Here is a 14,332-nt window from a genome sequence, read left to right as displayed (position 1 = left end):
AGCTGGACAACCTGAGGTGTGTGACTAAACATAAAGGCCTGTCAAAAGAATTTTAGTCTAAAAATCTAGATAAGAAACTCCTATGAATGGGCAATGGGGTTTCCATGAGTCTGCAGGCAATTCATCTCTGAGCTGCAATGACACTCTCATAGGCAAGCAACACAAAGTTACCAGGTTATCGAAAGGTTTGTCTCCGTGGTAAGTAAGATAGTGGGAAGAAACTGGCATCTCTCAAAGCTCCCATAACATTGACACTGCTAGTCTCTGCTGCAAATGATAATTGTTCTCTACCACCATGTTGGATGTCAGTGCATGCAATGATAAGACAATTCTACTTAAAGCAGCCTTTCATCTTTCATTTAATTTACCATTGCATAATGCAATGGGATCAACCTACAAACAAATACACATACAGATTATTACAGTCATAAATGTAGGTACTCAAAAATACCTAGTCTGACTCTTGCATAAAATGAATTGGAATCAAATACTTCCATTTTTGTGAAATAAATTACAGCAAATACAGAAACACAACTGCTTTTTTTTTTCTTTTTTTTTTTTTTTTTCTGAAGCTACTGTAGGTTCAAAGCTGAAGGACAGAAACTGAAAAAAATTCTGGAAGCATAAAAATTAGACTCTTCTTGCTAAGACCATTTATTGATTCATCAAAGTAATTTTAAGCACACTACAGCTTGATACTGCAAGCCTGGCAAAGATCAAAGACTATGAGAAACTAGAACATTGCCAAGACACTAAAAGTGAACTGTGAATTAAAAATAAAAGTTGCATTAAAGAAGGATAAAACTGGAGACAAATTAATGTTCTACAATGAGCACTAGTGCTACATCAGTTCTTGCTGAAGTTTTGCTAGTATAACATCTCTTTAGTTCAGTCTGTATTTGACAAAAGGAAGATACTTTTCTCAGTGGAAGACCAAGGGGCCTTAGGGTGTAAAAAGAGTTGAGAAAGGAAAAAGGAAAAAAAAAGGTCTTCCACATTTTCTGAGGTTAAATAGAACTCCTAGAAAAGTTCAGTGTGTTTTTTTCAAGTGGAGTTGTTGATTGAGAAAATTAGATACTGTCTTGGGATTTCAGGTCTGCTATGTGTAGAAAACAATGCTATATGTTTTCTAAAAGATATCAGCAGGCACCAGGTTACGTGTTGCATTATTTATTTTTCTTTTAAAAAAAGATATATTAATTAAATTTCTAAATTTACCTATTTAGAAGAACAGCTATGAAAAACTAATAAAAATTCTCAAAGCTCAAGGTTACACCTCTATCATTTAGACAAAATCCTTTTGTCTTCATAAAAATAAGTCTTTTTCACAGGTGCTATATTAAAAAGACCTCATTTTGATGTCTGCTGCTTCAGTAAAAATCATTAAACAGCAGCTGTCCCGGTTTCGGCTGGGACAGAGTTAATTTTCTTCCTAGTAGCTGGCATAGTTCTGTGTTTTGGAGTTAGCAGGAGAATAATGTTGATAACACACTGATGTTTTAGTTGTTGCTAAGTAGTGCTTACACTAGTCAAGGACTTTTCAGCTTCTCATGCTCTGCCAGGTGCACCAGAAGCTGGGAGGGAGCACAGCCAGGACAGCTGACCCAAACTGGCCAAAGGGCTATTCCATACCGTATGATGTTATGCTCAGTGTATAAACTGGGGGGAGTTAGCCGGAACACAGTGATCACTCCTCAGGGATGGGATGGGCGTCGATAAGCGGGTGGTGAGCAATTGCTTCGTGCATCACTTGTTTTGCGTATTCTTTTTGGTTGTTGTTGTTGTTATTATTATTATTATTATTTTACTTTATTTTAATTATTAAACTGTTCTTATCTCAACCCACCAGTTTTCTCACTTTTACTCTTGCGATTCTCTCCCCCATCCCACTGTAGGCGGGGAAATGAGTGAGAGGCTGTGTGGTGCTTAGTTGCTGGCTAGGGTTAGACCACGACAGCAGCTCTATGATCCTTAAAAGAACTCTGCCTTGAGACACACTTAAATCACAACTTTCACTGTTAAATGTCAACACTGAAAAGAGTTCAAAAAGAACAAAAGAAGTCTGACCTGCAAAGATCCCAGAGATGTTTCAAAACCTCATATGCTAAAAAGCAGCAATGTAACCACCATCACTCTGTGAGATTATGAGCCAACAAGTCAATAAAGTAAATTCCTCCCAGAGATCTCTGTTTTGGGGAATGAGTTCAGTGAAACACATCTAGAGAACTGTGCAGTATGGAGGAGACCAAAAGTGCATTTTTCATCTGCCTCATATTCTGCAATATAGTGCCAGGCTGGGATAGAAAATAGGATAGTGGTATTAGCCCTGAGAAGCAGTCGTTCTGAATATCATTATGTCTTTGCTCATTTGTAACTGGATGGAATTAATTAAATGCCTGAGTAAGGTTCACTGGAACTTCTTAATGAGATCCTGTGTATATTGGCCTTGTCACAGTCAGCAGAGGTAGTTACTAATGGCAGGTTTCACCTCCCTTATACATCTGCAAATTTATTTTTAGAGGCTTGTTTCAAATTCCTTGAAAGAGGCCCCCTCTAGCTGTATCACATCCTAAATTATGTTTTTTAATGACGATGTCTATATGCAGGGCAATTAACATTGATCCCACAAAAATTATCTTCAACAAATGGTTTTATCCTTCAATTGTTGTTCCTTTCCCCCTGTGATACCTAAGATTTGGTTCTTTTTTATGACAGAAACAACTTAAGCAGCAGTAAGAAACTTATGTCCAGGTCAGCAGAACAATAAAATGTATCATTCCTTTCACCTAAGAAGTCTTGCTTGCCTCTTTAGAAGCATGTTTAAAAATAACAGTTTCTTCTGACTCATAAAATAAACCAATATTGAGTGTCGATGAGGAACCCCACCATCACCACTAAAACAGGCATCGTGAATATGCTGCACTTCAACTTCAGACTATCTCCTACAATGGATTGTATTCTCTTACAACTGCCACAGAGAAAATTAGAAGTATCTCAAAATCTCACTACAGCAGCAAAGTTTTGACTAGTTACATCCAGATCTCTTCCGGTAATATTCTGTTTGCCCTGTGAGATTTTGCACTGCTATTATACACTTTGTAATTTCAATTTAGATGGATGGTGAGTTGGATATTGCAGTCTCCATAAATAGCTGTAATGCCAACATCTTTCATTTGCATAAACGTTGAGGGGGGTGATTTCAACAATACTGTATTTTTGCAACTAGTTCAACAGCCCATCATTTTGATTGGATTATTATTCCATATACATAGAGGTTTATATGAAGAATATGTAGTACAATTTGAGGAGAAAAAACCACAGTAACTGCAGAGAAATTCCCTTAGAAAATGAATTTGTTTTCTCTAACTGCAAACCTTAACATAAAAATTCATGCTTGGCTGTAGTATCCCTTTTATGATCCTGTAGTTTTATTGGTTATATCATAATCTTAGATACTACTTTAATAGTATGATAGATAATATTCTTAAGCTTCCTGAATGTGGACAAGCAATGCAAATATTAAGAGAAGACACCAATACATACTATGAACTATGATTTAAAAAAAATGGCTTTTTACTCTTGATTACCATTTTTCTTCCACTGTGATATTCAGAAGGAGGATAAATGTCTTCCTCATTCTGCCTCCATACAATATTTCCTCATCATATTGTTCATTACCGTGCCATTGGTGTGTACAGTGTTCACACACAGTTCAATTTTTAATGGATGTGATGACTTTAGCTAGAGACAGTTTTCTAAGTTGTCAAACTTGAGATAGTAAATTCCTTCCCGCGTCTTCTCTTGTTCCTTGCATTTTCAACTAATCAATCCACTGATCTGCTTTCACTGACATTAACTTTAAATCAAGAGATACTCAAACTGGATGGGAATATATTGGTATTGCAGTTTGAACTAACAGGAGAAGCTTCAGTATGACTTCCCATGACTATGTGTTGTTTAATTAGATTTTATTCATACAGACACTGCTAAATAGAAACTCTATTATAATATTGACTTACGAATCCTTATAAGCAACATAACGGGTAAACTAGGCTTATCTGCAAAACAATCCTGGATACAATAATGAGAATCATTTTTCCTACCTCCATGTAGAATTCTTGCCTTCATTAAAAAAAATTGAATAAGAATAATAAGTCGTTACTCAAATGTCTTCTATTTACACTTCCTTTAGGAATCTCTTTAAGCTCACTGGAGACAAGGATTTAAAATAATATAAAAATAATGTCTTAAAAGTTTATTAGGATAGTAAAATTAGGTGAAAATAAGAAGAGGGAAATGTCTCACTCTAATAAGAATAAATGAAAGAGAAAACATAATGAATATTCCCAAAACGTAGAGAAAGGAAATATTACCGATTGTGATCTAGAAAATTCCATAAAAGTCATATATTTGAACATTATATTTCAAACAAATATTAAAAAGTACAGTAGAAAAGAATCTTTACAGGCTCTTATCAATGGGAACAACTATCTAGTAAAACTCTGCTCAGGTCAATTTTGAAAAAAACTGAAAAAAAAATTAAATTCTTTTGTCCATCCTGAGGGTAGAAAAAATAATTAAGAATTTTAACTACTGGACTTGAACCCTTCAGAGACAATATCCCAACAGAGAATAAATGTCTGTTTTAAACTCATTTTAGGAGGTGTGGCTTGTTTGATTTTCTTGTATTTCACTTCTTTTGTCTCCTGTTTAACAGAAGTACTTGCATGTGTATTATTAATTTCACTGCATGTAATAAAATGAGATATAATTATTTTTCTGTTTTTAAGGCAACTGTCCATGCTGCAACATCCTTAATGTGACAATTACTGTACACAATCAACAGTGATAATTTCAGTGCAAACTACTCACACATACCTAATGCAGCTCCTATTTATTTTCCACCAAAGTTAGTTTGCAAGTTAGTTTACAATTAAAATTAAGCAATCCTAAAATGCTCATAATTATAATATTTGGGTGCTACAAAATACACCTTTGAGTAATGCAATGAGAACATAATTTGAACTTTGAGTTAAAATAGATGTTTATTTTTTCACCTTATTCATTTTAAGTATGGGGATCTATTTTTTAATATATTACCAAATAAAAGTTATTTTCAAACAACATTTTTTTTTTAATCTACTTGCCTCCTGTATGGATTTGAGCTTTTCTAGGAAAAATAGTTGTATAAATATCTCTCATTAACTATACAGCTACTTGATGAGTGGCCTGTTGTCATTTGCAGGTGTTTGGACTAATTCATGAAAAAATCTCCTAATGGCTGTCAAAGGGCTCATTGTTTTTATATTTCAGACTGACTTAGCCTAGGTTGTGTCTTTAGATGCTAAAGACTATTGAAGTGTTTTATCTTCCAGGCTTTTAAATTATTCTTAAAGTATGCAGAATATTTGAGAAACAATTTTTAGCAATTTATTTTCAAGGACTAAATATAATTTATCACTAAAAGTTAAGGCAGTCAACATATGCATTGGAAATAAAACAGAAATTTTAATGCAGTTCACCAAAATGATTTCTACCCCAAGATTTTATTAGAGATATTGAAGAAAGAGAAGTTAACAGACATGTGGCAAATAAATTGCACCATGATTTATAGTTGAATAGCCAGAACTCCCTGCAAAGACACAGGTAAGTACAAACACACAAAGTCTCATTTGCAAAAGTTTCTACTACCTCTAGAAATAGTATATTTGGTCATTGTGTTGGAACACCATTAAAATGCCCAATGGCATTAAAATGCATACCATACACAGGTAGGTGAAATATATGCTTTTGCTACACCGATCATTAATTTCTACATTTTACTCAGAATCATATTATGATTTAAAACTTGCTTTTACAAGCATTGAATCTTTTTTCTTTTTAACAAACAACAAATGGAACAGCCAATTTTCAAGGAACATGTCAGTTTTCACTTGTAACTGAATAACTAGTTCTTTCTTTTTTTTATGATTTTTTGGTCATTCCACATTTAGTGAAGAAAATGACATTTCTGAAGAAAATTTATTATATATTCTGCACACGTCTACATAAAAAGATAAATAATTTAATACAGTCATATTTTTGCATTTTATTCTCACTTTGTGCAGGTTGCTAATTCTTTTTTTTTGGTGGATGTGATTCCATTAGAATGATAGAGTTGTGTACTGATAGCTACCAATAGGGATGGTAGCAAAATATGAAAATAGCTCTCACATGGAGAATACCAAAGAGAAAGGTACTGTATGTGAAGAGTGAAAATGGAAAGTGGTTTTAAAAAGATTTTCTGTGACTTTTCAGAGAAACTTCTTTTGGAAGAGAAATGGTAAAAGCATTTCTAAGACCCTAGAATAATAAAAACCAGGAATGAATTGGGTGGTGTGTGGGAGCTCTTCCAGTCCACAAGCCAAACAACAGAATATCAGTGTCGAAGCACTTTACTGGAACACGTATACCCTTACATATATCAAATATTCAAAAGAAAAAAGTTTTTTTATTACCTTAATCATAACCTGAATATGTCCCATGGCTTTTGATGACCTGAAGTACCAGAAGCTCATCACACAAGTCCCACTTGATTCTTTCCATCTGGAACTCTTCACATGGGCTTTTTCATTTTTTAGGCCTATTGCATTGGCCTCAAGATACAGGAATTGTCCTGAAAATTAAATGATGTATTACTGAAAAATTGTTTTGGACTTTCAAATTAGACTCCAAAACTCAGCAAAGTAAATGCGGGGACATATGAAGTATACTTCCCATATAGGTCCTATACTAGTGAACATCAGCTTAGGGTAAAAAAATACCAGATCACATTGCTTGCATACTTGTTATATCAGGAATAAACTGGGAGCAGCTTAAGATTTGGATGGGCCTCTGTAGAAGCGTGAGAATACTTCCATGGTTCACAGCTACTCTGATTACACATCCTTGCCCAACAGCATTAGTTGCTATTTTGACAGTACATCATACAATGGCCACACCATGATAAATTTTACAGTGAAGTTTTCTGAAAGATAACCTTCAAAAAAGCAACTCACACTATACAAAAACTTGTAAAACAGGCAAAAAACCTTCATACATTTATAAATCATTAGGTATCCCTAATGATTCATATTACCTTTGGCCATCTGTACTCTTTAATGTATGAATATTAACTTACATTTAAATTATTTAGTCAGAGGAAATTGCAAAAATAGATGCCTACAGTTAATATTTTCCAACACTGATATGGTCCTTGAGTTTTCCACTTTTATTTTTAATCAGAAGTGTAACAAATTCTGCAAGTTTTCAAATTCAATTTTTTCCTTTGTACAAAAAACAAATGTGTAGTCCATATCAACATAAATGTAGTATAAATAACACACTGTTAAATTATAATTGCACATCTACTAAAGTTTGTATATGAACTAGAGAAAAAAAAATTGCTTCAATAGAGATGCAGTAAAATGGATTCATTCTCACTTTGACACTTCTCTGTCTAATTTACAAGCATAGTTGTTTGCCATAATATTATGGGATGAGAAATTTGGTTTTTCCCTGAGGTCAAGTATATATTTAACAAGTGTAGCGACATATTCATGATAATATTTAAATATATATCTATATATATAACTAGAAAATGCAAATGAACTTATTTTTTCTACATCTGCTATTTTGTGTGTTAAAAAAGCCATGTGCATAAACACTACGAGATATCAAAAGCATGCCATATCATGGCATCAGTGTCTGCTAGGAAGTTGTGGCTAGACTGGGTTGAATGCTGGGCATGTTGACGTTTGTTAACGTCTGTTTAATATTAAGCAAATGACTTCTGTTTGGAGGAAACCAAACCAAAGCAACATAACCCAAAAAACATTCACAGTCTTCTTTGGAAGGAAACTTGACTGACTGAGGTGGCAGACAAGGGACGCTGAAAGGCCCCTTGATCTGAATGACTGGGACCAGGACTGTGGGACAGTGGACTAATCACAGCTAGTCAAGCTTGACTAGGAGATAACAGGACAAATTACTTAATTCCAACCAGAATGATATAATTCTAGTCATAAGCAAATTTTCAACATTTTAATGTTGAAAACAGAGGTGCTAATAGTGGAGTCAGAATTAAGAAATTGCTAGATGTAAGCTCAAGAGCTGTGGTTTTGAAGTACTGAAATTCATCTTTGTAGAAGGACTGATCACTGAATACTGCAGTATTCTCTACCACATATGACGAATTTTAACAGCTGAGCTGAATTTTGTTTTTGTTCTCTCATGATGAACACAATTATTAAGTGCTATCAGTTCTAACAACATGGCCAGATACCACCTTCACCTTTAAAAATTTGACCACATTAAAATTGTGAAAAGTGAAATTAATTCTAAATATATTTATTTGAAAACAAAATTTCAAAACTGTAGAGCAGCTCTTGAGTAAGAAATGAAGAATTTGACCTGTTTGATCACTCACCACAACAAAACCACTAAAGTTTCAGATTATAGGGCAAATTTCCAGGCTTGAGAATTAGATCAGTAATTTTATTCATATGTGGGGCAGATTCAACATATATACCATGGACATACATAAATATGTGCTCTAATAGAACTGGCTATTTTAAAAGCAAATGAAAGACAGGGACACATTGGAGGGCAGTTCTCTTGTACTGCATCTTACTTTGAGATCAGTAAAATGCAGCCAGGCTGGACTGCCTCAGAATTTAAAAACGTATGAGCACGTAATCTTTGTGATTATTTGTGTCTGTTTCAGCCTCAGGCACCTTGTCAAGCTTTCAGTAGCCCCTGAATTCCTACATATCTTCAAGCAAACTTTGGTTTTATTGTTTTTTTTCTTTCAGCAGTTCATGTAAACATTCAACAACTACTAAATATAAGTCTTTGTGCAACTCTGTTGTGGAATATTTCAATTTAAGATCAGTGCTGAGCCCAGCTTTGGTAACATCTTTGCCTGAGCTGTGGGACCTTCAAAGGCAGAGGATGAAGACATGGATCTTGCAGCAAGAACAAGAACAGATAACTGGGTGCTTTGGCCAAAACAAACCAGGAGCTGCACTGCCACTAACAAAGGAGACTTATTTATTTAAATTTATTTATTTAAAATTACCTAAAATTAAACTGTGAATAGTCACTATGGGTAAATTTAAGCTTCCTGGAAATGAGCTCAAGCTCTGGAGGAGTGAGACCCAGTGGATCTCAGACCTGAGCTAACTCACCCTTGTAAGCTGCAGCCAAATCACATGCCTCTCTCCCGACAAGTAACAAATTACCTTGCGTGACTCATACAACAATACTTAAAGGAGAAACAACTAAGAATCAATTTTTCCTAATTTAAAGTCATTTTACAACAGTAATTAATATTTTGATATTGTTACACATTTAATTCATTAAAAATGACACCCTGCTTCGACATGTTAGAACCTCCCTGCTTCCTGTGAAGGGAGGTATGAGAAGCTCCATGAAGACAATTACATCTTGTTTGTGAACTGACAACATACCAGTTCTATTGCAAAGCGTGTGGTCCCCGGGAGGTCTGAGACTTTGAGGCAAGCTGACCCCTAGCACCCAGTTAAAATTGTCCGCCAGGGAATTTTGCCAGCCACATCTGCCGTTCTCAAAGGTGCAGGAAGTTCCACATTCACTCTCATCTGTATTATCCCCACAGTTGTCTTCAAAATCACAGCTTTGTTCTGGTCTGTAACACTTGCCGTTCTGACATTGCCAATAGCCATGTGAACAGGAGCCTGAAAAGAGAAGAATGGGGGTGTCCCGGTGAATCACACTGCCATGCATCCTAGCAAGGTTACTGGAAGGTTACATTTCAGAGAGTTTGATATTTAGGAGGAGGAGGGTGGCCCAGAACAGTTTTATTAAAAGCCTTTGGTTCCCCCGAAGTGCCAATCCATTATCAGTTTATTTCTTTTGTATTTTGTCAAGAGATTGCCTAAATAAATGACTGTTTCCCTTGTAAAGCCTTTGAGGGCAAGTTCCAGCCAGGCATTCCTTCACTAACAAAGCTTTCTAGTCTGACTTAATTGCTGACATTCTCCTTTCATGTGGTGTAGGATTAAACCATTTCATTTTAGCTGCAAAGTTGAGCTCAGTTTAGCAGCCTCAATTCGGAAGAAAAAGCTTTTCTATTTTAACTACAGAGGTTTGCCTTTTAATGGGTTGCTTTTTTTTTCTTTGCAGACGAGTTCAGTGGGGTGATGCTGTCCTTTTTGTGCAGTATTCCTGGCATTATTGAGGGATAATTCTGCTATTGTACAGCCTAAAAGTTGTAGGACTTATTTCACAGGATCCATTTCCAAGCTTCATGTTTTCACTTCAGATAAGTTTCTGCAGGGCTCTGGATAAAAAGCAGCCCCATCGATACATTCTTTAATCAGGAAGGGAGACACAAAATTCTGAAATGGACTCCCCCTTATTTCCTTCTTCCATTCTGCTCTACCAGAAATAAATGCACAAGCATAATTTTATTTAAAGTAGGAGTATCACTATATTAGCTCATCAGACAAAAAAATAAAATATGTGCACATAAGAAAGTTGTACAAGTATGGGAAGAATTTGAAAATGACATGGTACTAAAAACATGTTTCCATTACCACTACCTTAATTTAAAGAAGGACTTGATGGAGCTAAATGAAATTCACTGGAAATTCACAAGGCTGGATTTTACTAAGAGGTCAGAATAACAGATTTATTAACAAAAAGAAAATAAGAGATGGGGTATTCAGTTGGTGTGTTGGCAACCTCCATCCCTAGGACTTTGTTTATGCCAGACTCTAAATTACAAATGCCCCAAACTAAGTGAAAAAGCGTTGCTGTAGGCTTTGGATAAAGTGAAAACCAGCCTTGAATCACTAAAGCTAAAGAAAACAAACATTAACCCCTCTTTTTAAGTAAAAAGTCCTCCTAACACATACTTATTAAAAATAAATAAATAAATAAAAATATTGGAATACCATAGAGATATCTAGCAAGCTTTCCAGGGAAATTATTCATTTCTAATTTCTGACTGCTTAGTAACAAAAGTATGTATCATGTTTGCTCTAGAAGACTGTGTATGATTTGGCTTTTAGCAGTTGCTCAGAGAAAGGAGGAAGAAGTCCTGAACAGAAAGAAGCAAGTCAGAACAAAAGTCTGATAATGACTTAGAAAGTCAAGAACATCAGGCAAAGTTCTCCAGAGCTGGAGACAAGGAAAATGGGTAAGCTCTGACTAGAAGAAAAAGACCTGCTTGAAGTTCACAGTCACAAGTTTATGAAAGCATCAGTGTGATTTTTATTAGTACACACTCTCTGAAAATGGTCCTGGTCAAAAGAATGGAGTAATTGTATCAATGTATCAGTCAGTATCTATTTATTACAACCTGCGAGACAGCTGGAGTCCATCAGAAACTTCTCTATCAATCTGCTTCAGAATTTCAATCATCTGTGTTGTTTCCCAAAGGGCAACAGAGATTTATTAGAAAATTGCTGCCAAATTTAAATGGCATCTATTCATAGGAGCTAGTTATAACCCTACATTCCTTTTATGTGATTGCACTAAGAATTTAAGGGAAAAAAATATTTTGTCAGCAAACTAGGAATTTAAATTTCAGGATGAAGTCTGTGCTTGGGAATACTTTTCCTTGCTGTTCATCACGATCAATAATTGCAATAACTATTGCATTTTGAGGTTGAAAAAAAGTGGAGTTGAAAAGTGGTAGTCTTTGTTTTCTGAGGAAAAACAAAAAAATCCATCTTGAATCCTGGCATGAATGAATCTTTTCAACCATGTGTAATGAATGATATTACACTGTCTAATTGAGTCTGTAACGTGACTTGTTTCTGGATGTACTTCCATAGTATGCCTTCTCTCTAAATGACATATTTCTAAGGCTTTATAACTGCAAAAAACCCCTCTAAACCTATAAGAGGTTTTTTGAGCTCTCTTTTTTTCCTCTCTACTTTTTCTCAATCCTAACAATCCAAACACTTGGTTATATAGATGCTTGTGGGTATAATACGGATATTTAATTGAAAGGAACTCCTCCTTAGCAAGGTTCAGTTTTTTTTTCCTCCAAGCAGCGTTTCTTAAAGATTATTAGGATGTAGACATTTTGCCCTATGTGGTAACTGCATCAACACACTAAGCTGCAGTGGACCCAAAGGAGCTGTTAGTGTCTTTCAGATCAATAATCTCTGAATTGAGGAGGATTTACACAACAGAGGAAAACAGCTGCACCAGTTAATAATCCCCTTGTTCTATATACCCTGAGCAAAATCAACAGATGGAACATTTATATTTTAAAATATGTAATTAGGACAAGGACTAATCACCTTTATTTTATAAAGGTATTTCTCTTAAATATATTTTGAAAAAAAACCACACTCCTGCAAACATCAAGAGAGAAAATAATCTTACGAGCAGAACTGAAATGTAACTTATCTTCTACATCAATGAACTTTGAATAGTAATAAAGATAACATGTTATATAGGTGCCAGCATTGAGACAGAACAGCAATAAATTACAGAAAAGACATTCATATTAAGAAACAGCATCTACATGTGTTATTCATGTAAACTTCAAACTCTGTCAAGAATGGTTGTGTTCTCAAAGAAGCAATTCCAGAGGGGAAAAAATTATTCCTTAATCTTGGAAACCATAGCCTGTGTCACAACAAGACTTTTCTATGAAGTAGCTAATATTTATATTACTCTATATCATAGTAATAGCTTTATTGCTTGTTTAGCTTCTCTCTGGAAAGAAATTAAAATAAAATTTTAAATCCTCTAAAATAAATGAATTTCATTAATGTATGATAAACTGATGCACAAACACCATTTTATTTATTCTTTTCTTTTACTTTAGCAGATGGAGCTATTTGAGAAGGACTTGTTTTTTTCTGCTATCACTTAAAAGGTCTTAATATCTTCAGATGATCTTCCTACATCTCTGTTCAGGAACACCTTATACTTAAAGTTAATTTTTTTATCACCCAAATTCTTTATCAATTGTTTGCTTCCTCCACAATATTTAGGTTGCCTTTTATTTCAGAATGTTTTTATCCCTCATCCTTCCTTTTATGCAGGTAATAGCTATTCTTTTTTTTTTTTTTTTTAAGGCCACTCATTACTTTACCATTAAAATCCATTACAAGTTCTCACAAGGTGTTTGCACTCATATCTGAGTATGCGATCATTTCATTTTCACTCAGTATTGATGAAAACAAATTGTGTCATATTTGCTTGGAATGACCATGAAAGATTCCTAAAGGAATTGTCTGATTACACATTTACATTGAGTGACCAAATGGAGCTCAATTAATGTAATTTATCAGAGAGAAGCTTAAGAAAGAGCTGGATCATGTTCTGTAATTACCTGTAAGAAGACAAACACTGATAGCAGTAAGCTCTAATCTAGTAGAAAAAACTCCAACATTGCAAGATCCATTGCTAGAAAATTGAAGTTTGAATTAAAATAAAATGATTGAGTAATTAAGCATTGAACAGGTAACCAAGGACTGTGATAAATCCTCCATCACCTAAGGGCTTTAAATAAAGACTGATTTTTTTCCCGAGAGATATGCTTTAGTTTAACTAAAAATTATTTGATAAATCAAGGAAGACTATAGATGAAAACCTGGTTAGTATTATACAGGAGGTTAAATTACATGTTAATAGTAGTGCCTTTTGGTTTTAAAAATCAAAATGCAGTTGGGGACCTTAATTTGCTCATATAATCATGAGAATTTATAATAGATAAACTAAATATTTATCCATGCCTATAGTAGCTACAAAATAGAGATGAAAATTTCAGATTTTTCTGTGAGATTCTGATCTTCTTGAAGTTGGTCCTTTAAATTTCTTTGTTTTTTGGAAATAAATTAAGTATGACAATTTAACTGATAAAAAAGATCAGAACTCCTAGAAAATTGCAAAACTATGGTTGTATATGGGATTACACTATTTATGACTCTACTCACAAGCATTTAACATCTAATTCTCATAATTTAAACTTTTTTTTTTTTTTTTAGTTCTTATTTTATATCAGCATTGCTTTAAAACCACCAGCAAGCTAACTTGTGTTTTAGAACCACAGGAAACAGATCGGTGATAAGGATATTCCAAAAGTTGTTAAACTTGTGCTTCTTAAACTTCTTGTATTTAATGGTATCATCTATGCTTTCCAAACCAAAATCCAAATTCAAAGAATGGGATAGTTTACAATTCTCAGAAGCATCAGAATAACACACCAGTAGGCTTGAAAAGCTAGATCTGCTTCCAAATATGTTCAAAAGATTTTATTTACATTCACATAGCTAGAAGTATACCTGTTCCTAAATCAAATCTAGAG

General features: G+C 34.3%; 1 protein-coding gene across 1 annotated transcript in view; it reads right to left on the bottom strand.

Moving 5' to 3' along the window:
- The window catches only part of MALRD1 (MAM and LDL receptor class A domain containing 1), a 286,614-nt gene that overhangs the window by 131,853 nt on the left and 140,429 nt on the right, over nucleotides 1-14,332 (bottom strand). Inside the window, exons 27-28 of the mRNA XM_087760128.1 lie at nucleotides 9,489-9,734; nucleotides 6,498-6,655 (exon numbers count right to left, since the gene is read on the bottom strand). Coding sequence (XP_087616254.1) covers nucleotides 6,498-6,655; nucleotides 9,489-9,734 — 404 coding nt within the window. The remainder of the gene's footprint in view (nucleotides 1-6,497; nucleotides 6,656-9,488; nucleotides 9,735-14,332) is intronic.

This window comes from Nipponia nippon, unplaced genomic scaffold (genome assembly GCF_047370975.1).
Source record: "Nipponia nippon isolate SJK-2023a ecotype South Korea unplaced genomic scaffold, ASM4737097v1 scaffold_1, whole genome shotgun sequence".
In the NCBI taxonomy this organism is placed as follows: domain Eukaryota; kingdom Metazoa; phylum Chordata; class Aves; order Pelecaniformes; family Threskiornithidae; genus Nipponia; species Nipponia nippon.
Note: the sequence above shows the minus strand (reverse complement) of the source record. Positions and strands in the feature narration are given on the sequence as shown.